The sequence below is a fragment of the Oryx dammah genome, unplaced genomic scaffold, assembly GCF_014754425.2.
Source record: "Oryx dammah isolate SB20612 unplaced genomic scaffold, SCBI_Odam_1.1 HiC_scaffold_9, whole genome shotgun sequence".
Classification (NCBI taxonomy): domain Eukaryota; kingdom Metazoa; phylum Chordata; class Mammalia; order Artiodactyla; family Bovidae; genus Oryx; species Oryx dammah.
The window spans coordinates 42,477,881-42,501,142 of record NW_024070193.1 but is presented as its reverse complement, the minus strand read 5'-3'; the positions used below and the strand labels follow the sequence as shown (position 1 = coordinate 42,501,142).

Sequence of the window (23,262 nt, the reverse complement as noted above, 5' to 3'; positions counted from 1 at the left end):
CATAGAAGTGCCTGTCTCATAGGCCTGTGTGGGGATGCAGGAGATGGGTAGCACAAGCCTGGCAAGTAGAGGGTCTTGTGAGGAGGAGCCCCAAGAGCAGCACTTAGACCCAAGCAGTGCTCTGATGGGCTCAGTGCTTCCCCGCAGATGTTTCCCTCTGTTGTATTTAAATCGGGCAACAATGGGCCCGCTGTTATGGGAGGGGCTGAGGGTGGTCCCTCAGATCCCAGCGTCCTGGGCCCACTGGGAGGGCAGACACTTCCTTGACTGGACATCTGGACCATGGACAGGGATCTGAGTGACGATGACAGTGAGTACAGCCGGGCAGGGCAAAGGGAGCCGCTTCCAGGGGACACTGAGTTGGAATCTCTCTGCTGCCCTCAGCACTGTCTTGGTTCTGCGTCTGTGCTGCTAGAGCGTCCCTTCCTTCCTTCCTTCCTTCCTTCTTCTTGCCTGAAAAGCCCAGTTGCACCCTGCGGGCTGTTTTTCCATTAGGTACCCCTGGGCAGTGGGAAGGGAAGGCAGAAACCAAGGTGAGAACTTTCCTCCCTAATCCTGTAATACTATCTGAATCTTAAGATTCTTTATCCTTCCTTTTTCTGATTGATAGTTGGTCCCCACCCCCATTCTCCAGAGCCAAATGTGAGCCTGAATATCAGGGTTCCCATTTCAGTCACAGTTGCATCAGTTCTTAGATGAAGTTAATTTTAAAGAAATGTCAGTGAAAGGTTTTTATGTGTGATCTCCCTCTAACAAGAAGGTGGCTTGCTCATTGCCACTCATCAAACACAGCCCAGGTAACCCCATCTTATCCTTAGGCATGGTGCCAGTCACTCGGTCATATCTGACTCTTTGCGACCCCATGGATTATAGCCCTCCAGGCTGCTTGGTCCATGGAATTCTCCAGGCAGGAACACTGGAGTGGGTAGCCATTCCTTTCTCCAGGGGATCTTCCTGACCCAGGGATTGAACCTGGGTCCTCCGGCATTGCAGGCAGATTCTTTATCATCTAAACCACCAGGGAAGTCCATCTTGTCCTTCCTGGGATAGAAATTCAAAGGAATCTGATAACTATTTAAAGAAATAAAAAAGGAAGTGGTATTTTCAGAAGAGATGTGCTGTATTTTAAAACAGAAATGTTTGATCCTAAATTTGGAACAGGCAACATGGTGGAGCATCAGATTTAAAACTGGGAGGCTAGGGTTCAAGTACTAGCCCTGCTGCCAGTTGGCTGTGTGATCTTGGCCAAGTCATTTAACCTCTCTGAGCCTCAGTTTCCCAACTGTAAAAGGAGATTGGTCAGGAGTTCTTGATTTGAGGAGCGTGAAGTCGAGGGCAAAATATGATATATATGTGCTCTGTGTGTGCTGGGTTGGGGTAGGGTATCCACGGGTCTCATGTGAATCTCAGAGGCCTGTGACAGTGCATATTTTCAGAGCTACTGAACTTGGTGACTTTGAAGGTCCTGTGCAAGCCCAACACTTTTCACTGCCTTTAATGTTGGTTTCTCAGAGCTTCAAGCCTCAGCACTTCAGTGGGGTATAAAGTGAATGCGTGCTAATCTTAGAGAGCTCAGTTTACGTTTTCTTGGAGTCCTTTTTCATATTGAAGTGAGAGAATGTACATAGATAATTTAGCGTGTATTTGAGGAGGACCTACTCTCACCTCTGATATGTTGAAATTGTGTATCCAGAGCCTGGTGGGCTGCCGTCCTAGGGGTCGCACAGAGTCGGACACTACTGAAGCGACTCAGCAGCAGCAGCAGCAGCAGCAGCATTATTGTAATAAGTTTCTGCTAATAGTTGATTGAAATCTTTCATCTTAGAAACACTGCTCATTAGCTTTCTATTTATATTTGGATTTTGTTGTAGTAGATATGGGCTATGTCAGAGTTGAATTCAAATCCAAGTGCTGCCTAATTGCTGGGTGACTTTACCTAAGTCACTAAACCTCTCTGAGCATTATTTCCCCCAAGAAAAAAAATAGACATTGTGTCATCTTGTATAATTTGTAAAATATTAATTTTAAAGTAAAGTGCCCAGTATATCACTTAGCCCAGAGTAGGCATGGAGTAAATGATCAGAAAATGATCGGATTATGTCCCCTAGAACTTTAAACTGCTCTCAATGGAAAATGCTATTATTGTGCTCTTTCTCTTTTGGCATCAGGCTTTTTGGTAAGCAAGGTAAGAGGAAGGTGAACTCTTTTTGGTTTCCTTAAAATTCTAAAACCCTTTATTCTGCTGTAGGGTCACTCATATGCTGGTTTACAACACAATCGAACTTTAAGCCGGCACTTTGGGTCTACTGCAAAGTGTGAGATGGTTCAGAAATTTTTTAGAAACTAAGTTGATCAAATCTGAAACTAGGTAAAAAAATTTTTTTCTGGTTTCAGAAAGGAAGGCTGCTGTGGGGCTTCTATAATTTAAATGTCCCTTCTTAGGTGAAAGATGGTATCCCCTTTAGCCAATTGAGTTACCCTTCCCGGTCACTAAAGTCTTTTCTCCTTAGTTTTTGTGTCTATAATGTGGAGCAGCTTCAGAGAAAATACATTGCTCCAGTGATACACTTTGGTACCAAAGGAGGCATGGATAGGGGCATTCTGGGATGTGGCATCCACATGGAAGTCACGTTTAACATCACCTCCATCTCATTTCAGGGCTTTTACAATGATTAATCAGGAGCGGGAGACATGGGTTCCTTTGATCCTCTGACCTAAAAGGAGTGACATTTTAAAAACAGAAACTTGAGGGGTTATCCATGAATTGTGCCTGTCTCCACAAGAAAAATTCCTTTCCATACAAAAGAAAAACGGCTGGTGTCTGGTGAATAGAAACACGACCTGGGTAGCCCTGTGTGAAGCTCTCTTGGCAACCACTTGACCTGTGTGCCTGGAGCAGTGGGATGTCCACCTGAGTGGAAAGGCCATGGGGCTTGGAGTCAGGCTCTGAGTTCTAAGTAGTGTTTTTGTCTCTGCTGTGAGCTCATTGTCTCAAATCACATCTCTGAACCCCATCTTGTCCTTCTACAAAAGTGGTTGTCATGAGGTGCAAGAGAGACCATGGGGCATCCCCAAACCAGGCCCAGCATTGTTAGAGGGCAGTGGTTCAGCTGGACAACCGCCTTGGAACGGAGCCCAGCATCGTGGAAGTGGTGACATGGCTGGTGGCCCCCGTCGGAGCTCCCCATACTGGGCGCCACACAATGTCCCATGACGTCTGCATTCCTGTTGTGCCTGATGTGATCTGCCCAGGAAATGATGCGTCAGACCGTGCTTCAGCCTGGAGGTTTTTATTCCTGTCTATAACATAATGGGGAGGTTAATTTAGCTCTGTCACGTTGCCAGAGGTCAGGGTGACTCCCAGTTGATGGATGGAGCTCTGAGTTTCCCACCTCTTATTCTTCCCCTCTTCCTGCCTCTTTGTCTGGTTTCTAGCAGGACAGAGCGGCCACGTGGCATTTCCTTGTCTCCTTTGTCCAGGACAGTGTTGATGCCGCATCAGAGTCAAGGCTTCCGGGTGGGTGGTGGCCCTCCAAGGGAATGGGGCTGTGATAACCTTGCCTTTCTTTTCATGACTGACATTTTCACTCTGGTCCCCTGGCTTAAAGGAGCACCAAGAAAGAAGACCTGCTTTCCTCAGGTCCAAGGCATTGACCAAGCATGTTTTACATGCCAGGCTTGGGGCCAAGAGCTGCATACACATTGTCTCTTTCAGTTCAGTCCAGTCGCTCAGTCATGTCCGACTCTGCGACCCCATGAATCGCAGCACGCCAGGCCTCCCTGTCCATCACCAACTCCCGGAGTTCACTCAGACTCGTGTCCATCGAGTCGGTGATGCCATCCAGCCATCTCATCCTCTGTCGTCCCCTTCTCCTCCTGCCCCCAATCCCTCCCAGCATCACAGCCTTTTCCAATGAGTCAGCTCTTCGCATGAGGTGGCCAAAGTACTGGAGTTTCAGCTTTAGCATCATTCCTTCCAATGAACACCCAGGACTGATCTCCTTCAGAATGGACTGGTTGGATCTCCTTGCAGTCCAAGGGACTCTCAAGAGTCTTCTCCAACACCACAGTTCAAAAGCATCAATTCTTCTGCGCTCAGCTTTCTTCACAGTCCAACTCTCACATCCATACATGACCACTGGAAAAACCATAGCCCTGACTAGATGGACCTTTGCTGGCAAAGTAATGTCTCTGCTTTTGAATATGCTATCTAGGTTGGTCATAACTTTCCTTCCAAGGAGAAAGTGTCTTTTTAATTTCATGGCTGCAGTCACCATTGCAGTGATTTTGGAGCCCCCCAAAATAAAGTCTGACACTGTTTCCACTGTTTCCCCATCTATTTGCCATGAAGTGATGGGACCAGATTGCCTCTTGAGATGAGCCCGAATATCACCTGCTCTCTTTCACAGCTGGGGAGGTTGAGTGCTGGGAAGATGTGTGTCTGACAGTGTCGTGTATTACCTGGCTCAGATGGTGGCAGATCAGAGCCCAGGTTCCTAACCACTGTGCCCACGGAGTCTGAGTCTAATCACCTCAGGCTGCAGTCCAACCCCGCCCCTCATCTTTAATTCCTTTGACTGGATTCATAGATACTGCAATGAATGAGCATGGACCCCACCCCAGAAAGTTTCAAATTCCAGCTTGCACCTTCCTGATCCCCTTCAAACCCAGCCACACAAGTGTGTGGCAGGCCAGGGAGGGCATAATATGGCTCATGAATCAAAGCTCACCCACTGCCAGTTTTCTAAAGTTTAATCGAAACCAAACCACACTGATTCAATTGTCTGTTGTCTGTAGCTACTTTCAGGGCACAATGGCTGAGGCAGACTGTACAGCCCATAGTCTGAAATTACCACCTGGTTATTTGTAGGACACAGCGACAGGTGTTCAAAGCTTTGGGACGGTGTTTTTCCAGTAGTCATGTATGGATGTGAGAGTTGGACCATCAAAGAATTGATGCTTTTGAACTGAGGTGTTGGAGAAGACTCTTGAGAGTTCCTTGGACTGCAAGGAGATCAAACCAGTCAATCCTAAAGGAAATCAGTCCTGAATATTCATTGGAAGGACTGATGCTAAAGTTAAAGCTCCAATACTTTGGCCACCTGATGCGAAGAACTGACTCATTGAAAAACATCCTGATGCTGGGAAAGACTGAAGGCAGGAGGAGAAAAGGACGACAGAGTGTCAGATGGTTGGATGGCATCACCAACTCTATGGACATGAGTCTGAGCAAGCTCCAGGAGTTGGTGATGGACAGGGAAGCCTGGTGTGCAGCAGTCCATGGGGTTGCAAAGAGTTGGACACGTGTGAGTGGCTGAACTGAACTGAACTGAACTGATTGGTAGAAAATGTTTGCTGATCCCTGGGTGCCTGGTGGCTAGAGTCATTGAGAATGCTAATAAACTCATTAGAAGCAGAATAATATTGAGAACCAAGGTTCAACAAGTAATTCCAGGTGAATTCTCATCCTGAGATTTCAGGACACAGTGTTCTGAGGTTCAAAGGTGTTCAAAGGTTTGGGATGATGTCACTTTATGTCATACCCACATCTGTCCCAGGGCTTTCCCCAGGGTCTCAACAGATATAGTTTTCCAGCTAAGAAAGGTACTCTACATCTACAAATGTCCTTCTGTTTCTGCTTCCTTTGAAAGTTTCCGCCCAGGAGGCAGAACTTTAAGAGATCCATAAGTATTTCTTACTGTCAGACGACAAGTACATCCCTAACGGGGGAGGTGGTTGAGCCAGGGTTTTTTATTTGCTTTAATTACATCCCTCTTTCCCTCACTGTTCTTGACCTGAACTCCAAAATTTCAGGCTTCCTCACTACCTGCCGTCTATTTCTACTTCCAGGTAACCTAGACTGTTCTACTTTTGAACAAGATCTTATTCCTCTTGCCTTTGTTTTTATTAATCTCTAAAGGGCAGAACATATTATTTTTATTTTTGTAGTGATAAAGAGCAACAGGCTTTAAAGAACTGCAAAAGAAAAAAGAGAGAAGGATCCAGGAGATGAGGTGGATCCACTGAAAGCTTGAATCAAGTGGGCTTCAGTGACTTAATGCAGAAAATCCCTGTCCACTAACTGCTTCTCAGCTCACCCTTGAAAGTCAACTTCCTGTGGTCAGTTGACCACTAGAAAGACAGAACTGAGGGATCCTTGTCCCCCAGCATGGGGGTTTGGGGACCAGGTTTGATGGATGGCCCGGTGGGCTAGAGCTGGAGCAAGGAGCCTCTGTCCTTCTCTAACCCTAGCGATGTGTATCCTCAGGACACTGGAATAACTACTCTGAGCCTCACACTGCTCATGTCAAGCAGAGTTAGAAGTCCTGCCTTCTACGCCTGCAAGGAGGGATGGTGAGGTTGAGGCATCACGTGTGGGAGGTGCTTCATGAGTTGTCCTGAGTTTCCAGTTCGCAGACCCAGCGTCTGGCTGGTAGATAGCTGCCTTCTCACTAGTTGCTCACACAGCAGAGAGCAACCTTCTTAGGACTTTGATCCCATCACAGAACTCCTTCCTTAAGACCTTATGTCAACCTTATCTCCTCCAAAAGGCCCCAGCTCCGTTAAGGGTGTGGGTTTCGATATATGAATTTTGGGGGGGATGCAGACATGCAGTCCATTAAAGGGTTAGTGATCTTGCAGGCAGTGATCTGGACTACAGGGCCCCTAATGGCTCTGCTCATATTCCTGGTGGCTTGGCAGGGTTCGTGGAGAAGGCAGGATATCACTGGGCCCCTGTCCACGTAATCTGTGGGCATTTCCACTTGGCTTCTCCAATGGAATGGTCCGCTTTCTTACCTGGCAGCTCAGGCATCAAGAGGGCTGGCTTCAGGAGGCCAGCAGTAGGAGCTGAAGTTCTCTTCTCTGCTCCCTGTGTTCCCTTGGTGAAGCAGTTACAAGCCTGCCCGGGTTCGAAGGGAGCAAACGCTCATCCGTCTTGTGATGAGCGGAGCATTGTAGAAGTGTGCCCATCTGTTACTCAGTGTCTGTCCCCTGGGGCCGGGGGATATGCTGCTGCTTATGAAGCATCTGTCCTGATGCTTGGCTCAGAGCAGGTGCTAACAAGCAGGAGCTGTCCTGCCTCGTGTTCTTCTTGTTATTACTGCTGCTACACTCATCACCCCACCCCATCACTGCCTGCCCTGCAGATGTGTGTGTCCCAGGGGGCCCGAGGGGACCACAGTGAGACTGGCCTAAGCCTCGGGGCTCTGCCCCACGTACTGGCCCTCACTTGTCAACTGCCGGTTGAGCTGCCGCAGCCCCTTCCTCCCCGAGGCTCAGCACTGCCTGTTTTCCCTCAGATGTGGTCGACCTCAGTTTCGAGGCTGACAGTCCTCTGGCACCCCCGGCAGAACTCCTAGAGACGCTGCCCAGCTGTGACTGGGTCCTTCAAGGGGACAGTAAGTGTGTGGTCTTCCAGCCTCTTCCAGGGGTGATGCTATCAAGGGGGTGTGTGTGGAATAGGCTGGCCTGGGAGAACTCCCCTGTCCCCTGGGGACCCTGGGAAGCCCCTTGTCACTGTTTGGAGGGAACTGGAGGACAGGGTCATAGGCCCTGTGTTATGGACATTCCATGACCACGTCCATCTCCATTTAAGCCCAGGATGATGCTGGTCTTGGAACCCTCCTTCTTCATCTGTTCTTTCTCACATTCGGCCTATTTTTCCTTCTTTCATCCCATAAATACCTGTGCCTTGAAGCCAGACTGTTGAACCCTGACTCCTCCCCTCTCCTCCAGGACACCAGATATTTTTCCCACCTTCAGAGACCACAGGGAGACCCCAGGAACAAAGATGCTGGTCCTCATTTCTGGAACACAGGTGAGCTCTGGTGACCCCCGGGGAGCCATCACACAGGCTCATGCATGATGATCCCTCGGTCACCTTTGTCCCCTGAGAGCCCTTCTCGGAGATCTCAGGGGCCACAGATTTCAACCTAGACTGTGCCTCAGAGTTCAGTCCCACTCAATTAGATTCTCCAGGGATGGAACTTGGGAATGTGTACTTGTCCAAGCTTTCCAAGCTGTCTGGCTGGCACGCCAGGGTTGAAAACTCTAGATGAGGAGGTGCGAATGACGGCCCCTGGGTCAGATCCAGTCCACTGCCTATTGGCACATGGCCATGCATTTTTTTCCCTTTAGTGTCTGTGGCTGCCTTTACACTGTGACAGAGGAGCTGAGTGGTGACACAGAGGCCATATGACCCACAAAGCCTAAAACATTTGCTCTCTAAGCCTTTAGCAAAAGTCTGCCGCCCTTGCTCGGCTCCCTGGAGCAGGCCCTCCTTGTGAGGACTCAGGGCAGAGCTCCAGCTGTCCAACCAGGTGTGGGTGGACACAATGAGGAGCTATGCCTGTTGTAAGTCTAGAGCGGCTGTGTCCTGCCTTCCAGGGTGTCCTCCTGGTTCCTCGCCCCACTGCTGCCTGGACCACTTCCCTTCTGCTTGTTGGCCACCCGCCCTGTGTGCCCACGGACCCACTTCCTCCGTGGACCCGTCTTAGCCGTCCCAGCCCCCACATTCTCCATCTGCTTTGCACCATCTGTGGGTGCACAGACCTCTCTGTGCCCTGGGCAGGGGTGCTGGGGACACAGTGTGTGTGAATGCAGGGCTTACCTTTGGAGTTGGGCTGCCATGGAGAAGAATATGAAGATGAAGGGGAAGAAGGAGGAAGGGGCCCCTGCCTATGGCGGTGGTAGGGCAGGAAGGCTTTTGCTGAGGAGGAACAGGGCAGCTGGGCCTCAGGGGAGTCTCCAGAGAGGAGGCCAAGGAAGGGCCACTTGTTGTCTGCCTTCCACCCAGTGCTGCTCTCCTGCTGCTGGCTCACAGGAAGTCTCCCTGGACGCCACTGTCAGAAGGTTCTCGACTGGGGTCTCCTCCTGAGCGCTGCTTACAGCTCCCGAGAGCAGGAACCTTGTCTGCCTAACTCTGCCTCTGACTAGCTGTGTGACATCTTCTCTGGACCTCAGTTTTCCATACCTACAAAATGACATCATTCATCTTTTTATTTTGTTTGTTTTTATTTTATTCAAGTTCAAAGATTCTATCAGCCCTTCTCCCCAGCTCCACGCTCCAGCTAAAGTACATTTCTGTCCTCTAGACGGTGCCGCTTTCCCCCCAGCAATCTGTTCACAGAGTTCCTGATGCCGGAGACACCCTGCCCAGGAGGACGCCCGAGGGCTCTATCCCTGCTGGGGACCGTGGCACCCCCCAATTCCCTGCCCCCCCAGTCTCCAGCCCTCAGTTAACATCTGCACAGGGAGGGGGCTGTCCCCACACCTACTGCCCTCTGCTCGGTCCCCGGCAGGGTCCCTGTGGTGACCGAAGAGGTGGCCCGGGAAGCCCTCCTCAGCTTCGTGAACGCCAAGTGCTGTTACGGCAGCGCAGCCGCTGGCGACCTCGTCATCCTGGAGCTGAAGCAGCAGAACCTGTGCCGGGTGAGGGGCGGCCGGCGGGGTCTGGGGAGGCCGGGGAAAGGAATCGTGGGGGGCCGTGTGTGTGTGACCGGTGGTGATGCTGGTTCTGTTACTTCCCGGGTTTGCAGTGAGGGAGAATACGAGGAATCACGAGTATCAGTCACCGTGAAGCAGCTTGAATGCTCTGCGCATTCTGGAAAGCACATTCTATATGTCTTATCAAATCCTCACAGCCTCCTTGCACTGCAGATCACCATCGTCACCAGTTAAGAGGAGGAATTGGGTGTTTAGAGAAGTGGAGTTACTTGCCCCCAAACCCGAAGCTAGAAGTGACCAAGCTGGGATTCAAGCCAGATCTGCAGGTTCCAAAGCCTTGTTTCTTAAGACACAGCTAATCTGTTAGCCAGAGGGATGAAAGGACCACCTCCGGCCCTGATCCCAGCTCCCTCTGCCTCCCCCGTTTCATCTGTGCCAATGATCATTTCATTCATCATCCCCGGGCCTGAGGCTCCAGGGTGGGCCTGTGTCTGGTGCCGAGGCCTCAACGCACCTCTGCTGCCTTCTGCCTCAACACGATCAGCTGTCAGTTCACATGTCCTGTGTCGCTGGCGTAGCTTTCCCCCAGAGGGCACACAGTCACATAGAAATCGGCCTCGCAGGGAGTGGCCAGAGCAGATCTGGGGTAAAGGTCTCTGTGTGGCTGTGTGACCTCAGGCAAGCCAGTGGACCTCTCTGATGAGCATCCCTTTCCTCACATGGGAAAGGAGGAGCTGGGAAATGTCCAAGATCCCTCCCATTTTGTATTCCTGCAGATGAGGCTTAAGAAGGAAGGAAGGTCTGGACATCAGGCAGATAAATTCCTCCAAGGGGACGCTCGGAGTGGCTGATTCCAGCAGCCTCCATCTGTCAAAAGGAGGTTTTTGCTCCAAAACTTACGTGGTAGACCATTTCTATGTGTAAAGAAACGGGGAGCTGAAGTTGCCCAGTTGTGCGCCGGTCAGGGGACACTTCCTCGGACTGAGTGACCCCTGCAGGAGTGTCCCAGGCCACCTGGGAGAAGTCACTGCTGCCAGCCTGTTTGGAGCAGCCCTTGGGTGCTGTGCATGGCATGATGAGCCCAGGGGTGGGAAGCCTCATTTTCTGCATAAGGCTTTGTCTTCCTAAGGGCATGAGTGTGAACACGTTGTTTTTCCTTTGCAGTATCGACTGGAGACCTTCAGTGAATCCAGGATAAGTGAATGGACTTTTCAGCCCTTTACCAGTGAGTGAGTTGTCTGATATCAGTGTAACTGGGAGCAGATACAGACGGGGCTGGTGGTGAATGTCAGGACTTGTCTTAGCTACTAACCCTAAGGAAGATGCTCGGCTGCCCTGAGCCTGATTTCCCATAAAATGACAGCATAGCCTTTCTTCCTGGAGCCTCCACAGAGCTGAGCTTAGCAAACACTTCCTTGTCCAAGAAGTGGTACGCAGGAGATCCTGAAAAAGTCTAGTGTTTATCTTTGGCCACAGGCTGGTGCTGCCACCTGGGGCCAGATGGCAAAGGGAGCAAGTGTGCTCGGGCGTCTGCCGGCCTCCCAGGCCACCCCAGCACCTCCCCGAGTCTCTAGACCCCCTCCTTGTTCAGTGCACCACCCCGCCCTCTGCTGGAGCACCCAAAGGCTTAAGGCTGTCTGTCTGGGAAGCTCTGTGCTCAACCTGCTTTCCATGCTGACCACTATGGCCTGTCCTTCAAGGCTCAGCTCACGGGTCCCCTCTTCTAGGAAGCCTTTGAAGATTTCCCCTCCTGATACCTCCTGCCCAGCAGAGGGAGTCCATCTTCTGAGTTTTCAGAACCCTTCACTCACTCAGCTCTGGTCCAAAGCACTTAGCATGTCATAGTCCACTGTACCGTGGTTGTTGCTGAATCTGTCTCCTTGAATGGAGGAGGAGGATGAGAAAGAAGGAGATGGTGGGAGTGGTGAGGGTAGCGGTTCCAGTCCTTGTCTGTTGTTCTCTCAGCGTGCACTAGCCCTGGGCTAAGAGAGGAGAGAATTGCAGGGCAGAGAGGTAGAGAAGCTGGGGTGGACTTCTGCAGCCGGGAAGTACAAAGAAACAGGAGTCAGCCAGGTCTGTTCAACTTCAGAGCTTAGGTTCTTAACCACGGACTCTAAGGGACCTGTGCCTACCAGGCCCTTGGCCCAGGGTTGAGCCTAATACCTGGTACCAGGTGAAGGTCCAGACTCTTTGATGAGTAAATGAAAGCTGGTACTCCCAGCTGTCTGCTGGTCTTAAAATGACCCCTTTCTCTGTCAGATCACTCCGTGGATGGGCCACAAAGAGGAACCTCCCCCAGGCTCTGGGACATCAAGGTCCAGCTTCCCCCAATGTTTCAGGAAGACACTAGGAGGTTCCAAGTCCCTCACTCGTCATTGGTCAAGGTAACTTGTTTACTGGAGACTTTACTCCTCTCTGAGCTGGTTTTTCTGGCACCGTGGTTTCATCAAACTGTATCCCTTTAAAAAGGAAACTGAGAGTCTAGGCTGGTGGTTCATTCCTTGCCCATCAAATGCACAGAATTCTAAGGAAACCCAGTCTATGGGATATAGTCTCACACAAAATTCCACGCAGAGTAGGGAGCATTCACATAGCAACAGGATGGTATGAAATTGTCACCAGCTTTGAATAGTGAGCATTCATATTCTGAGGACATCTGAGTGTTTTTATCCTTTTTATTTTTATTTTTTGCCCATCGGTAAATAGCTGAATGAAACAAAGATAAAATTAAAACATCATGGGATTTTTAAAAATGGAAGTCATTAGGGGAGCAGAATTCGACATCCGTGCTGTTTACCGGCAGCGAGGGTAGCCTAGTGTGTTGTAAAGACACAGCCGAGATGTTTTATGTTATGTTCTCATCTGATTACGTACCTTGTTTTCACTTTAGAACTTGATTCAAGCGTGCCATTTTACCCTCTGAGCTTTCACAGCGTCATAAGACAAAAACAACTTTGAGAGATCAAGAAAGTGTTTCATTCTGTTCTCCAGGGCGCAAAAGCTATTTTGATTCAGTTATTGAATTCCACTAGCTAGCTCACTGCCTTTTGCAAAAATACTGTTTTTGTCTTTTTTTAATGGCTTCTGTTCCCAAAGACTCCTTTAGCCACCTGTTAGGCAAAGGATACTGGCTTTTGTGGTTTAGCCTGGGAGTATGAGTTGAGACATGGGAGTCAGAGACCAGGTCTCCCCGTCTTAGCATCTAGGACAGATCATTTGGAGCTCCAAGGAGATGGTAATGTGACCTCCTTGGCTTGGCATTCAAAGCTCTTTGGAATCCTTGTCATGAGCGAATGGCCATCTTCCCACTGTGGCCTGAACTGCTGTACATTTATTTGGGATACTGACATCCTGGGGGTGGGGGTGGTGAAATCAGGAACTGCTGGTTCCTGGGAAACTGGACCAAGGACAGCATTTACTCTCAGGAATGCCACAAATGCCACGGGCGTGGACGCTACAAGTGCAGTGGCTGCCACGGGGCTGGCACGGTGAGTCACACGTCACTGTTGGTGAGTTGGTGGTGTGTGGGAGCAGGGCCCTGTGGGGGTGGAGTGCTGGGCTGGGGCCTGGGGCTCCCTGCACTAACAGTGGGATCTCAGTCAAGTCATCCTCCCTTTCCCGGCCTCTACTTTCCTGCCTGTAAAATGGGAACGTTGGATTGGCTGGTATCTACTGACTTTATTTCACTTTGATGCTTCATGATTTTTATTCTCCTCTTTTTTCCTCCTCCACCTACAAACATTTATTGAGTACCTCTCAGTACAGCTGCAGGAGGACAGAGACCTGGGGTGCTCCTTGCAGGGACCCTCTGTCTGTGGGACAGAGTGACAGACCAGCATTTACAGTGCAGACCAAGTGCCGAGAAGGGACACTAGGGGCCTTGGAGGGGCAAGACTTGGGCCTTGGATTAGTTTCCTGGGGCAGCTGTAATAAAGGACCACAAACTGGGTGGCTTAAAGCAGCAAATTTATACTCTCAGAGTTCTGGAGGCCGGAAATCCAAAATCAAGGTGTTGGCAGGGTTAGTTCTGGGAGGCCCTGGGGGAGGCGCCATCTTATCCTTCCTCTAGACTTCTGGCGGCAGCTGGCAGTCCTCAGCTTGTAGCTACCTCGCCCCACCTCTGCCTCCATCGCTTCTCTGTGTGTGGGTCTTTGCCGTCCCACAAGGACGCGGGTCATTGGACACAGGGCCCACCCTCTGCAGTGTGGCCTCACCGTTACTAATTACATCTGCAAAGATGATTGCCACATGCTGAGGTTCTGCTCGACGTGAATCTGGGAGTGAGGGGATAATGTATACTATTCAGCCCGTCGTGGGCCCTTCAGCACCATCCAGGCCCCTGTGGCATCAGTGTTCTCGGCAGAACCCTGTAGGCACTGGCTGTCCCAGCAGGAAGTCCACGCCCCTTGTGTGTTCTCAGATTTCCCCACCTCGCCATTTGTGCCCCAGGCTTTTGGATACACACTGACCACTTGCTGCTCTAAGCTGAGCCTTTTCCTTCCTTTACCTGCCTACCTCCCTTCCGCCCACCTCCCACCTGCTGCAGGCTCATCACTCTGCCAGCTCAGTGCCCTGCGGGGTCCAGCTGTGGCTGCGCCAGCCCTGTGTCTCCTGTGGCCTCAGTCCTGCCCTGGCCCCCTCCCCAGGGCTGCCTCCCCGTGGCCTTTGCTGTTCCCTCCCCTCTCCCCGCCTCCCGCATTGTCCCTCAGGCTTTCCCTGGAATGGCTGCCGAGCCCTCCTCGAGCCTACTATAGGGGTGCACCCTGGCCCATCTCTGGGGGCTTTTCTAAGACTGAACTGTTACCCCCAGTACCCGAGGGGCCAGCCTGCCCGTCTCCCCGCCTCTTCTGGCCATGCCTGCTTGGTCTGGGATGGTCCCTGGGGGTCGTGGGGATCAGAGAAGAGCAGCAGAGGCGAATGTCTCAGAAAAAACAGGGACGAGAGGATGCAGGGTCTTTTACAGACAAGGGGCAGAGGCCCAGGGAGAGGGAGTGGGGAAGTGGCTTGGGGAGGGTCACAGTCCGGCCTGCAGCAAGGACGCCCTCTGCCTGCTCCCGGGAGGTGGGTGGGGGCTGAGGCTGTGTGTGTCTGCAGGCTCGGTGCTCCTCCTGCAGTGGCGCCAAGCGCAAAGCCAGGTCTGCCCGGCGGTGTCAGATGTGTTCGGGGTCTGGCAGGCGGAGGTAAGACCGGGCTCCCCAGCCAGGGCTGAGGAGCTGAGTGTGCTCTCACGGGTGTTCTTGCTTGCCTGCCCTCAGGAAGGCAAGTGGGTGCGCGATCCGTCTTGTCACCCATGTCCCCAGAGCTCTGGGCATTGTAGGTGCCTGTCACCTCGGAGAGTGTTTCTCCAGACCAGATGGAGCCCGTCAGGCAATCTGTGGGTGGGTGGGTGGTGGGAGGGACGAGGCACTTCCGGGAGGAAGGGAGGCAGTAGGTGAAGAGAGGAGACCTCTTCCTGCTCATGTGGAGGGGAAGTGAATATAGAAAGCACCCAAGGTGAGACTCTTAACTCGGAGGATCCAGGCCTGGGCACACCGTGTTTATAACCCACTACAGGGACTAAATGGAGGAGGAATCAAGGAAGGGCAGCTGATTGGCTAGATCAACAAAGTGCCTGTTCACAGGACTTTACAGTCAAGGGGCTGTTGCCCATTTTGGAAATGATGGCCTTTCGTGTATTTATAAAATTTTAAAAGGGAACGAGAAACCCCGAGGAGTGAAACTCTCAGTGGGTGCACTGGTTAACGACACTTTGAGCTCACCAAGGCCCAGGCCATCCTTCTAACAAGCCAGATGGTGAGCTTTGGAGGATCTGCCACCTGTGATTGGTAAAGAAGTTCTTAGATTTGGAAGGAAACTCAAGTTTCTTTCACTTAAAAAGTAAGACAACTCCAATTCAAACTGGCTTTAGCAAAACAGTAAACTTGTAGGCCGGTGCAGTGGAAAAGACTAGGAATAGATTTCCGGAATGACTTCAGGTATAGCTGGATCCAGGTGCTACAGTGCTATCACCAGGAATCTGTCTCTGTCCCTCTCTCTGCTTGCCTTTGTTTTGGCCTCATTCTCAGGCACCTTATCTCCTGTGGTGGCAGAGGTGGCCACCAGCAGCTCCAGGCTTGGCAACCTCAGTAGAAAAGGATGACCCTTTCCTGATAGTTCCAACAAAAGTTCTCGGGTAGATCTCAATATACCCACCTGGCCCATGTGTCAGTCTTTGTGTCAGCCCTGTGGCAAGAGAGATGGAGTGAACTGGTTGGCCAGGCTGAGGTCTCAGGCTGTTCACAGGAGGGATGGGGCACAAGCCCTTGAACCGTGTAGGCTCTGGGGAGCGGGGGGAAGGGTGGTCTCGAGTAGGAGGTTGGAGCACTGCTATGAGAAGCAGGAGGTCTAGATGGTGGGCACATGGAAGCAAGCCTTGCCCACCACAGCCCACCTTTCTGGGGAAGGAAGTGGGGCAAGGGCCCTGGAGCCACTGGGATGCCATGAATGTCTGTTACCATCGGGGCCTCTCTCAGATGCAGCACGTGCTCTGGGAGGGGGAACAAGACCTGTGCCACCTGTAAGGGCGAGAAGAAGCTGCTGCACTTCATCCAGCTGGTCATCACGTGGTACGTGGGCCTCTCTGTGCCGTGGCCCGGTGGGGTGGTGGCTGGGGTGGGGCAGGGCCTGCAGTGGCGTCTGCAGAGGAGGTCCGCTTGGTTGGGGCTCTCACAGTGCAGGCGCCTGCCGGGAGACAGGAGTCCCAGGCCCTGAGTTCCCACGTCAGGAAAGCTCCCACACATTCAGGGTTTTTCCCGTCAGGCACCTTGCTGGATCAGCACCTGACTAGTTTCCCTCCTTACAGGTGAGGCTGCTGAGGCCCAGAGAGGCTAAAGCGTGTTCCCACGGTCCCAAGGGTAGCATGGCAAGCCCTCCTGCCCTGGGCTGCCTGATGCCAAGGCCATGTTCTTAACCCAACCCCCCAGCTCCGTCTCTCATCCTCTTCACTTCCAGGAAGAACAGCCTATTTGAGTTTGTGTCTGAGCACCAGCTGGACTGCCCTGGGGAGCTGCTTGCTAAAGCCAGAGGAGAGACCCTCTTTAAGGACGAAAACACAACGGTGAGGAGGGCTTTGCGACTGCCCCAAAGGGAGCTGGGTCCCTCCTCCCCTGTGAGCCTGGGTCTTCCGGTTCTGCAGGCATTGCCTTCATCCAGAGACTGGGCAGGAGCAGAGCTTCCCAGGCAGGACCCAAGCTGCTGGGACCCTTCAGGGCTACTTCTGTTTTGAGTTTTACATCGTCAGCCTTTCATCCTTCCCTTGTGCCTTTTCTCTCCCTCTTTTCCTCCCTTCTTCCCCTGCACAAATCTCGAGACCTTCCTCCTGTACCAGGCACTATGCTAGACCCTGGGGATCCTGGAAAACAGAATCTCTGCCCTTAGGTCTCACAGTTTTTGAGGGAGAAGGTGATAATGGCATTTTCTTCACAGTCTTGTATGGTGGAAAGACAGGAAGGGGCAGAGGTGTTGGGGTGGGGAGTGGTGTTGGGAACAAGTGGACGGTGTGACAACAGGGGTCAAGGTGTCCAGCAGAGGAAGCAGCAGGACAGAGGCCATAAAGAGCAGCAGAGAGCAGGGGGGCTGGGGACAGTGAACCGGCCAGAGCAAGGGGCTGAGACACAACAGGTGCCAGCAGCCAGATTAGGGAGCATCTGTACACTGCGGGTTGCAAACTCTGGCCCTCACCCTGCTTTTTATAAATAAAGTTTTATTGGAGCACAGCTCATTTGTGTGCTGTCTGTGCCTGCCTTTATACTTCAAGGGCAGAGCTGAGCAGTTGAGACAGAGACCCTATGGCCTTCAAAGCCTGAGTGTTTACTCTGATTCTTTACAGAAAAGATTTGCTGCCCCCTGCTGTCCACCAGGGTTTATTGGGAGGGTCAGTTTTTCCTTATTTCTCTTTTCTTTTCTTCCTTCCTTTCTCTTTTTACAGTATGTGTTGTTTCATATTGGCTGGTAAATATATCTAGTTTGACATCCATCACCATACAGTTAAAAAAATTTTTTTTTCTTGTGATGAGAACTTTTATGAGCTACTCTCAGCAGCTTTCAAATATACAATCCAGTATTATCTGTAGTCATGGCTCTGTAATTTACATCCCTAAGACTTATTTATAGCTGGAAGTTTGTACTAACTGACCCCCTTCACCCACTTCCCCTGACTCCCATTACCATCTCTGGTAACCATCAGTATATTCTCCACATCTAGAAGTTTGGTTTTTTGTTTTTGTTTTAATTCTACATATAAGTGAGATCATAGGATATTTATCTTTCGCTAACCTACCTCACTTAACATAATGCCCTTTGCCATCCATGTTGTTGACAATGGCAGGGTTTCCTTCTTTATGACTGCGCTATAGTCCTTAGCCTTCTTTCTTTGCCCCAGTCACTCTGTTTCCTAAAGGCTCACTTCAGGCATCACCACTCTAGGAAGTCCTGCAGCCACCCTCAACCTGAGTTAGGCAGCAGCAAAGGTCTGCTGGGTGGGGGAGTACTCTGTCCACAGTGCTCCTCTTTGGTTGGATCCGGGGTCTGTGGAGGTTTAAAAAGCCCCACACGTCCCACTCGCCCCTGGCCTGGGCCCTCCGCTCTCTGGGCTCACGCTCCCCTCGGCCCTCTGAGGCTGCAGGTGCTGAGGCTCCGGGTCAGGCGGTCTGCGTCTCCCCCAGGTGTATCCCATTGTGGACTTCCCCCTGCGGGAGATCTCTCTGGCCTCCAGGCGCGGCATCTCAGAACACAGCGCCGCCCTGGCCTCCCGGGCCCGCGTCCTGCAGCAGGTGAGCTGAGGGGGTCCGGGCTGGTGGGAGGTGAGGTGCCGGCTGGGCTGGGGCTCCAGTGCACTGCCCTGTGGACATGAAGGAGGCAGTGGGCCCTTCCCTCTGCAGGAAGGCTCCTTGCCCCGCGTGGCAGGGCGGACGGATGGAGCCCCAGTGGGAGGAGCACGGAGGTACTGGGGACTGACTTGGGGGCACAGTGGCTGCAGGGCAGAGAGGGCGGGCTAGCAGAGCGCTACAGGGAGAGGCTTGGGTTAATTTATCCAGACAGCAACAGGAAGCTTGCAGGGTTTCACGCAGGAATGTGGCTCAGTGTGATGCTGATTCTCACCCCCTGGTATTCAGAGAGGGGACGGAAAGCTCGAGATCTAGGGTGGAAGGCAGGGCTGGAACCCAGCGTGCGGCCCGACAGGGCTCTTGCCAAATCTCCGGCCCCTTAAATGTTGGACCGGCGGCCTGGGCCGGGGCAGTTGCGCGGCTGTATCCTCCTGGCCACTAGGTGGCGGTGCTGCCCATCGCGCCTCCAGAAGCAGGGTGGTGTGTGGGAAGGGACGGGTGTGTGTGTAAAAGAAATGGGGCTGGAAGATGAGGGGTCGAGCCGTGAAGCCCAGCGCCTGAACTTGGCGAGGAGTCTCTCTGGGGTCCGAGTCTTACAGTTTGGGTGCAGATCCTGGTTCTCCCGTATCCCAAAGTGGTCCCACACCAGCTGCGAACTCCTTGCAGTTCAGTTTCTTACCTGTGAAAAAGAGATGCTACCATCGCCTCAGAGGGTTTTGAAGGAATGAGATCATTTGCTTTAACCACCCGGAACCTAATACTTAAAATGTCAATATTCCTTCCTTTCCATTTAAAAAAGAATTAAAATTAATTTTATTTGGCTGTGTCGGATCTTAGTTGCATCATGCGGGACCTTTTGTTGTGGCCTATGGAGAAGGAAACGGCAACCCACTCCAGTATTCTTGCCTGGAGAATTCCATGGACAGGGGAGCCTGGTGGGCTACAGTCCATGGGATCGCAAAGAGCTGGATACGACTGAGCGTACAGCACACACATGGACTGTCTAGTTGGGGCAAGGGGCTTAGTTGCTCTGCTTCATGTGGGATCTTAGTTCCTCAAACAGGGCTCAAACAGGCAACCCCCCCCCCGCCCCCCCCCACACACCCCGCATTGCAAGGTGGATTCTTAACCAGTGGACAACCAGGGAAGTGTCCTTCTATTCCCTTTGCAATGAGTATTCCCCTTCTCTCTGGACATCTACCCTATTTGCAGGAGAGAAAAGGATGCGTTTAACTTAATAGTGACCCTCTTCTTGGAGCTGGAATGAACCTCAACGTGATATGAGGGCACTGCAAACTCGAAGGCTGGCAGGGTGGGTGGTACTGTGGGTGGGTGGTACTGTGGGTGGGAGGGCCCCTTATCCAGAAGGCTGGGCCTCCCCTCAACTCTGTGGGGCAGAGATTTCAGACCTTCTGAACTCCACATTTTTATATGAAACCTTCTAGGTTTTCAATATTGAGAACAAATTTTTAAAAAATGCTAAGAACACTGTATGGGCTGCCAGGCTAATTTTAGCCTGTGGGCATTCTCAGCTACCTCTGGTCTACTTCAAACCATGACTTTTCCAATAAATCAGAGGGGGCCCAGAGAATGGAAGTAATTTAGGTAATGACACACAGCTTCTTAGTGAAAGAGCCCAGGAGTAGAACTCAAATTTTTCAACTCTACTGCTACTGCTAAGTCACTTCAGTCATGTCTGGGTCTATGTGACCCCATAGACGGCAGCCCACCAGGCTCCCTCGTCCCTGGGATTCTCCAGGCAAGAACGCTGGAGTGGGTTGCCATTTCCTTCTCCAATGCATGAAAGTGAAAAGTGAAAGTGAAGTTGCTCAGTCGTGTCCTACCCTTAGCGACCCCATGGACTGCAGCCTACCAGGCCCCTCTGTCCATGGGATTCTCCAGGCAAGAGTACTGGAGTGGGGTGCCATTGCCCTCTCCTTTCAACTCTAAGGAATATGTTATTATCCACCACATTCAAGGCACACAAGTGACTCTCTGAAAGCCAGGGAAGGTTTGCAGGGCTATCTGCTGAGGGATTCAGGGTGCTTTTCACCTGGCAATCGCTGCAGGAACAGTTCGCTTACCAGGTCAGGCTCTGTTTCCTGGTTCTGGCACGTGGTCACGGCTTTTGAACCCTCTCTTCTGTCCATGGGCCTCCATGTCCTCATCTGTAAGTGGGTGTGCCTGGACCTTGCATTAGGCTGGGCTCTGCAAAAGCAGCTCTGAGACAAGGATCTGTGTGCTCGTCACTTGTTAAGCAAGGGCTCCCAGGGAAAATGGGTGAAGGGGTTGGGGAGCCAGAGCAGGATGGTCAGGCAAGGGGGCGATGCAGTGTAAGCAGTACTCTGAGTGTCAGCCATACCTCAGTGGCTGTTCACCTGGAGGTGATACCTGGTCTGCAGCTCCATCCAGAGAGGACCGCAGATTGGTACCTAAGGACCCTTGCTCCTGCAGCCCTGGTGTATTCTGGGGATACTACAATGAACACCCCCAAATATTGAGGTGTCTGTTTTGGGACTGAGCAAGAGGATCAGGATGTGATTTTAGCAGTTTGTGGATACAGCTGGTTCTCCTGGGACGTTTTTACTACTGAGGCTGGCAATTGGAGTCCTTTTGAACCCTTGATTTGGCAAAGGGGCACTGACTACCCAAGATCACACAGTATGTTGGCAGCAGGCCTCCGTCTACACCCTGGGTCTCCTGGGCTTTATCTCAGGTGACACAGGCCATTTGTGTGGTGGTCCTGGGGCAGGGAGGGGTGAACTAGGGGCAGACATGCATTTTTTTTTAAAGAGATATACTGGGGGAACACTTCTATGCATCTTCGCCCCAGAATGTCTTTTGGGTCGGTATCTATAGACCAAGATTCGTGGTGATATTTTGCTCAGGGTTAAGACATTAGCAAGTAGAATCCAGTTAGGAGGCAGCTGTCATACGTGGGGCCCTAATGTCCCCTTTCCTAATATCTCCATGATTGTTTTAATATAAAAGTGTTTACAATGACTTTACCCTCCAATTTTCTCTGCCTCACTCTCTCCCCACTGCATTCTAAAAATTATTGTCCTGTTAGATGCCCTGTTTGGGGCTGGGGACTTTCCCTACATCCTGAAACTCCCCTGGGGTTGCCTGTGCCCTCACTTGATGAAACTTAGAATCAGGTGATGGTTAAAGGTGAGAAGTCAGTTTGGGGCAGAGCTTCGGGTGAGTGAAGGGGCCTAGGAGGAGATACATCTAGAAGGCAAGTCTGGGCCGAAATGACAACTCCAGAGCATGAGCTTCCTCCTGCAGGCAGTAGGCAGCTACTGAGAGTTCTCGAGGAGGTGAGTGACTTGAACAGAACACTGAGGCATTCTTTTTGGCCAATTGTTCCCTCAGCGCCAGACCCTGGAGCTGATCCCCCTCACAGAAGTTCGTTACTGGTACCGAGGAAAGACTGACGTCTACTACATCTACGGGAGCGACCACCAAGTGTATGTGGAAGATTACCCCGAGAGATACTGCTGTGGCTGCACCATCATCTGACGCCGCACAGCTGCCCCCAGAGCCCGCCACTCACAGGTGCCAAGGAGGACGGCCGAGGCCTCCGCGTTCACTCACTGTTGGCCCCTCTCGACAGTCACAACCCCCTGCGTATCCTTCCAGGGAATTCATCTCCTCTGTCTAGCCACAAGTCCCTCTGGAGCCCCTTTGGCAGAATCCATCTTGTATTTAACCCTCAAGAATTCATCTATGCACGTTCCTTTAGGAGAAGAACTTAAACCAGGGGCTTTGCCTCTGGCCCCTGAACTAAAGTGCTGATCGAGGGTGGGGTTGAGTTTGCTTTTCGCTGGGTCAGTCTCAGTTCTGGTGTGTGTCTGCTAGCACGGGCCTTTTGTGGAGCTGAGTGATCTTGAATTGTTGAAAGATACACTAAATTTGCTGCCATTTAATGCCACTTAGGCAAATGCATACAAAATTTTACTCCTCATTCTGTGGGTCAGAAATTCAGATGCAGCTATTGCGTGATGACCTATCTCTGTCCCATGATGTCTGGCACCTCACCTGGAAGATTCAAAGGCTGGGGTGGCTCAAGGGCAAGGGTGCTGACATCATCTGAAGGCTGGCTCACCCAGATATCCAGTGGTTGATGGCGACTGTCAGCTGGAACACCTACACATGGCCTCCCCAAGCAGCGTGAGCTTCCTCACAGTGTGGCAGCTCTCAGGGTAAGCACCCCTCATGTGCACCCCAATTAAAGACACAGAGGTCTGCTCCAAGACTGGAGAATAAGTCTGCTTGTTGGGTAGACTAAGGGTCTGTATGCTCATTTCTACTCTGGTGCCTGTGCATGGGTACATTTTAGAGAGTTTTAGAGGATACATGCAGGTTGCTATATCACATGCTGAATTTACAACCCACCCACTGAGAATAAGGTGAATTGCATGTGTTGTGTACCTTGTCCTGTGCAGGGACGCTGGGAGGGGGGAGGGCACATCCTGCCCACCGAATGCCCGGTGGGTCGCCTTCGGAGTGCTGGTTCAGGGGCTGCGTGAGGCACTGTGTGCCTGGCTATGAGTCATCAGATGCCCCTGTCAATCTTCCAATGCCTGCCTCCACCTGGAAGAGGACTGCTCCCCACAGGCTTGACGTGGAGTGGGGAGTCTGGAGCCATTCCCCTGGGGCATTGTACAAATGGAGGGATAGTTTTTGGTTGTTGCTCTCATTGGTGGATGGAGTCCAGGAGAGCGGGGTGTCCCGCAGTGCTCAGGGATGTTCACACAGTGGAGCGTCGTGCCACATGTTACAAGGCTGGCAGACACCCCGATGGAGTCCAGGAGAGCGGGGTGTCCCGCAGTGCTCAGGGATGTTCACACAGTGGAGCGTCGTGCCACATGTTACAAGGCTGGCAGACACCCCGCCGACACTCACAGAGGACTTCGACAAGGTCTCATCAATTATTAGCGCAATGCTG

The 23,262-nt window shown here is 51.8% G+C and overlaps 1 protein-coding gene across 1 annotated transcript; it reads left to right on the top strand.

Moving 5' to 3' along the window:
* Window positions 1-240: 240 nt before the first annotated feature.
* Window positions 241-22,278, top strand: SSUH2 (ssu-2 homolog). The gene is made up of 12 exons (XM_040245993.1): window positions 241-310; window positions 7,302-7,400; window positions 7,738-7,819; window positions 9,303-9,432; window positions 10,612-10,672; window positions 11,707-11,831; window positions 12,873-12,935; window positions 14,542-14,627; window positions 15,960-16,052; window positions 16,438-16,543; window positions 18,150-18,257; window positions 21,687-22,278. The coding sequence occupies exons 1-12, from the start codon at window positions 283-285 to the stop codon at window positions 21,831-21,833; spliced, it is 1,128 nt and encodes a 375-aa protein (XP_040101927.1). The 5' UTR covers window positions 241-282; the 3' UTR covers window positions 21,834-22,278.
* The last annotated feature ends 984 nt before the right edge of the window (window positions 22,279-23,262 follow it).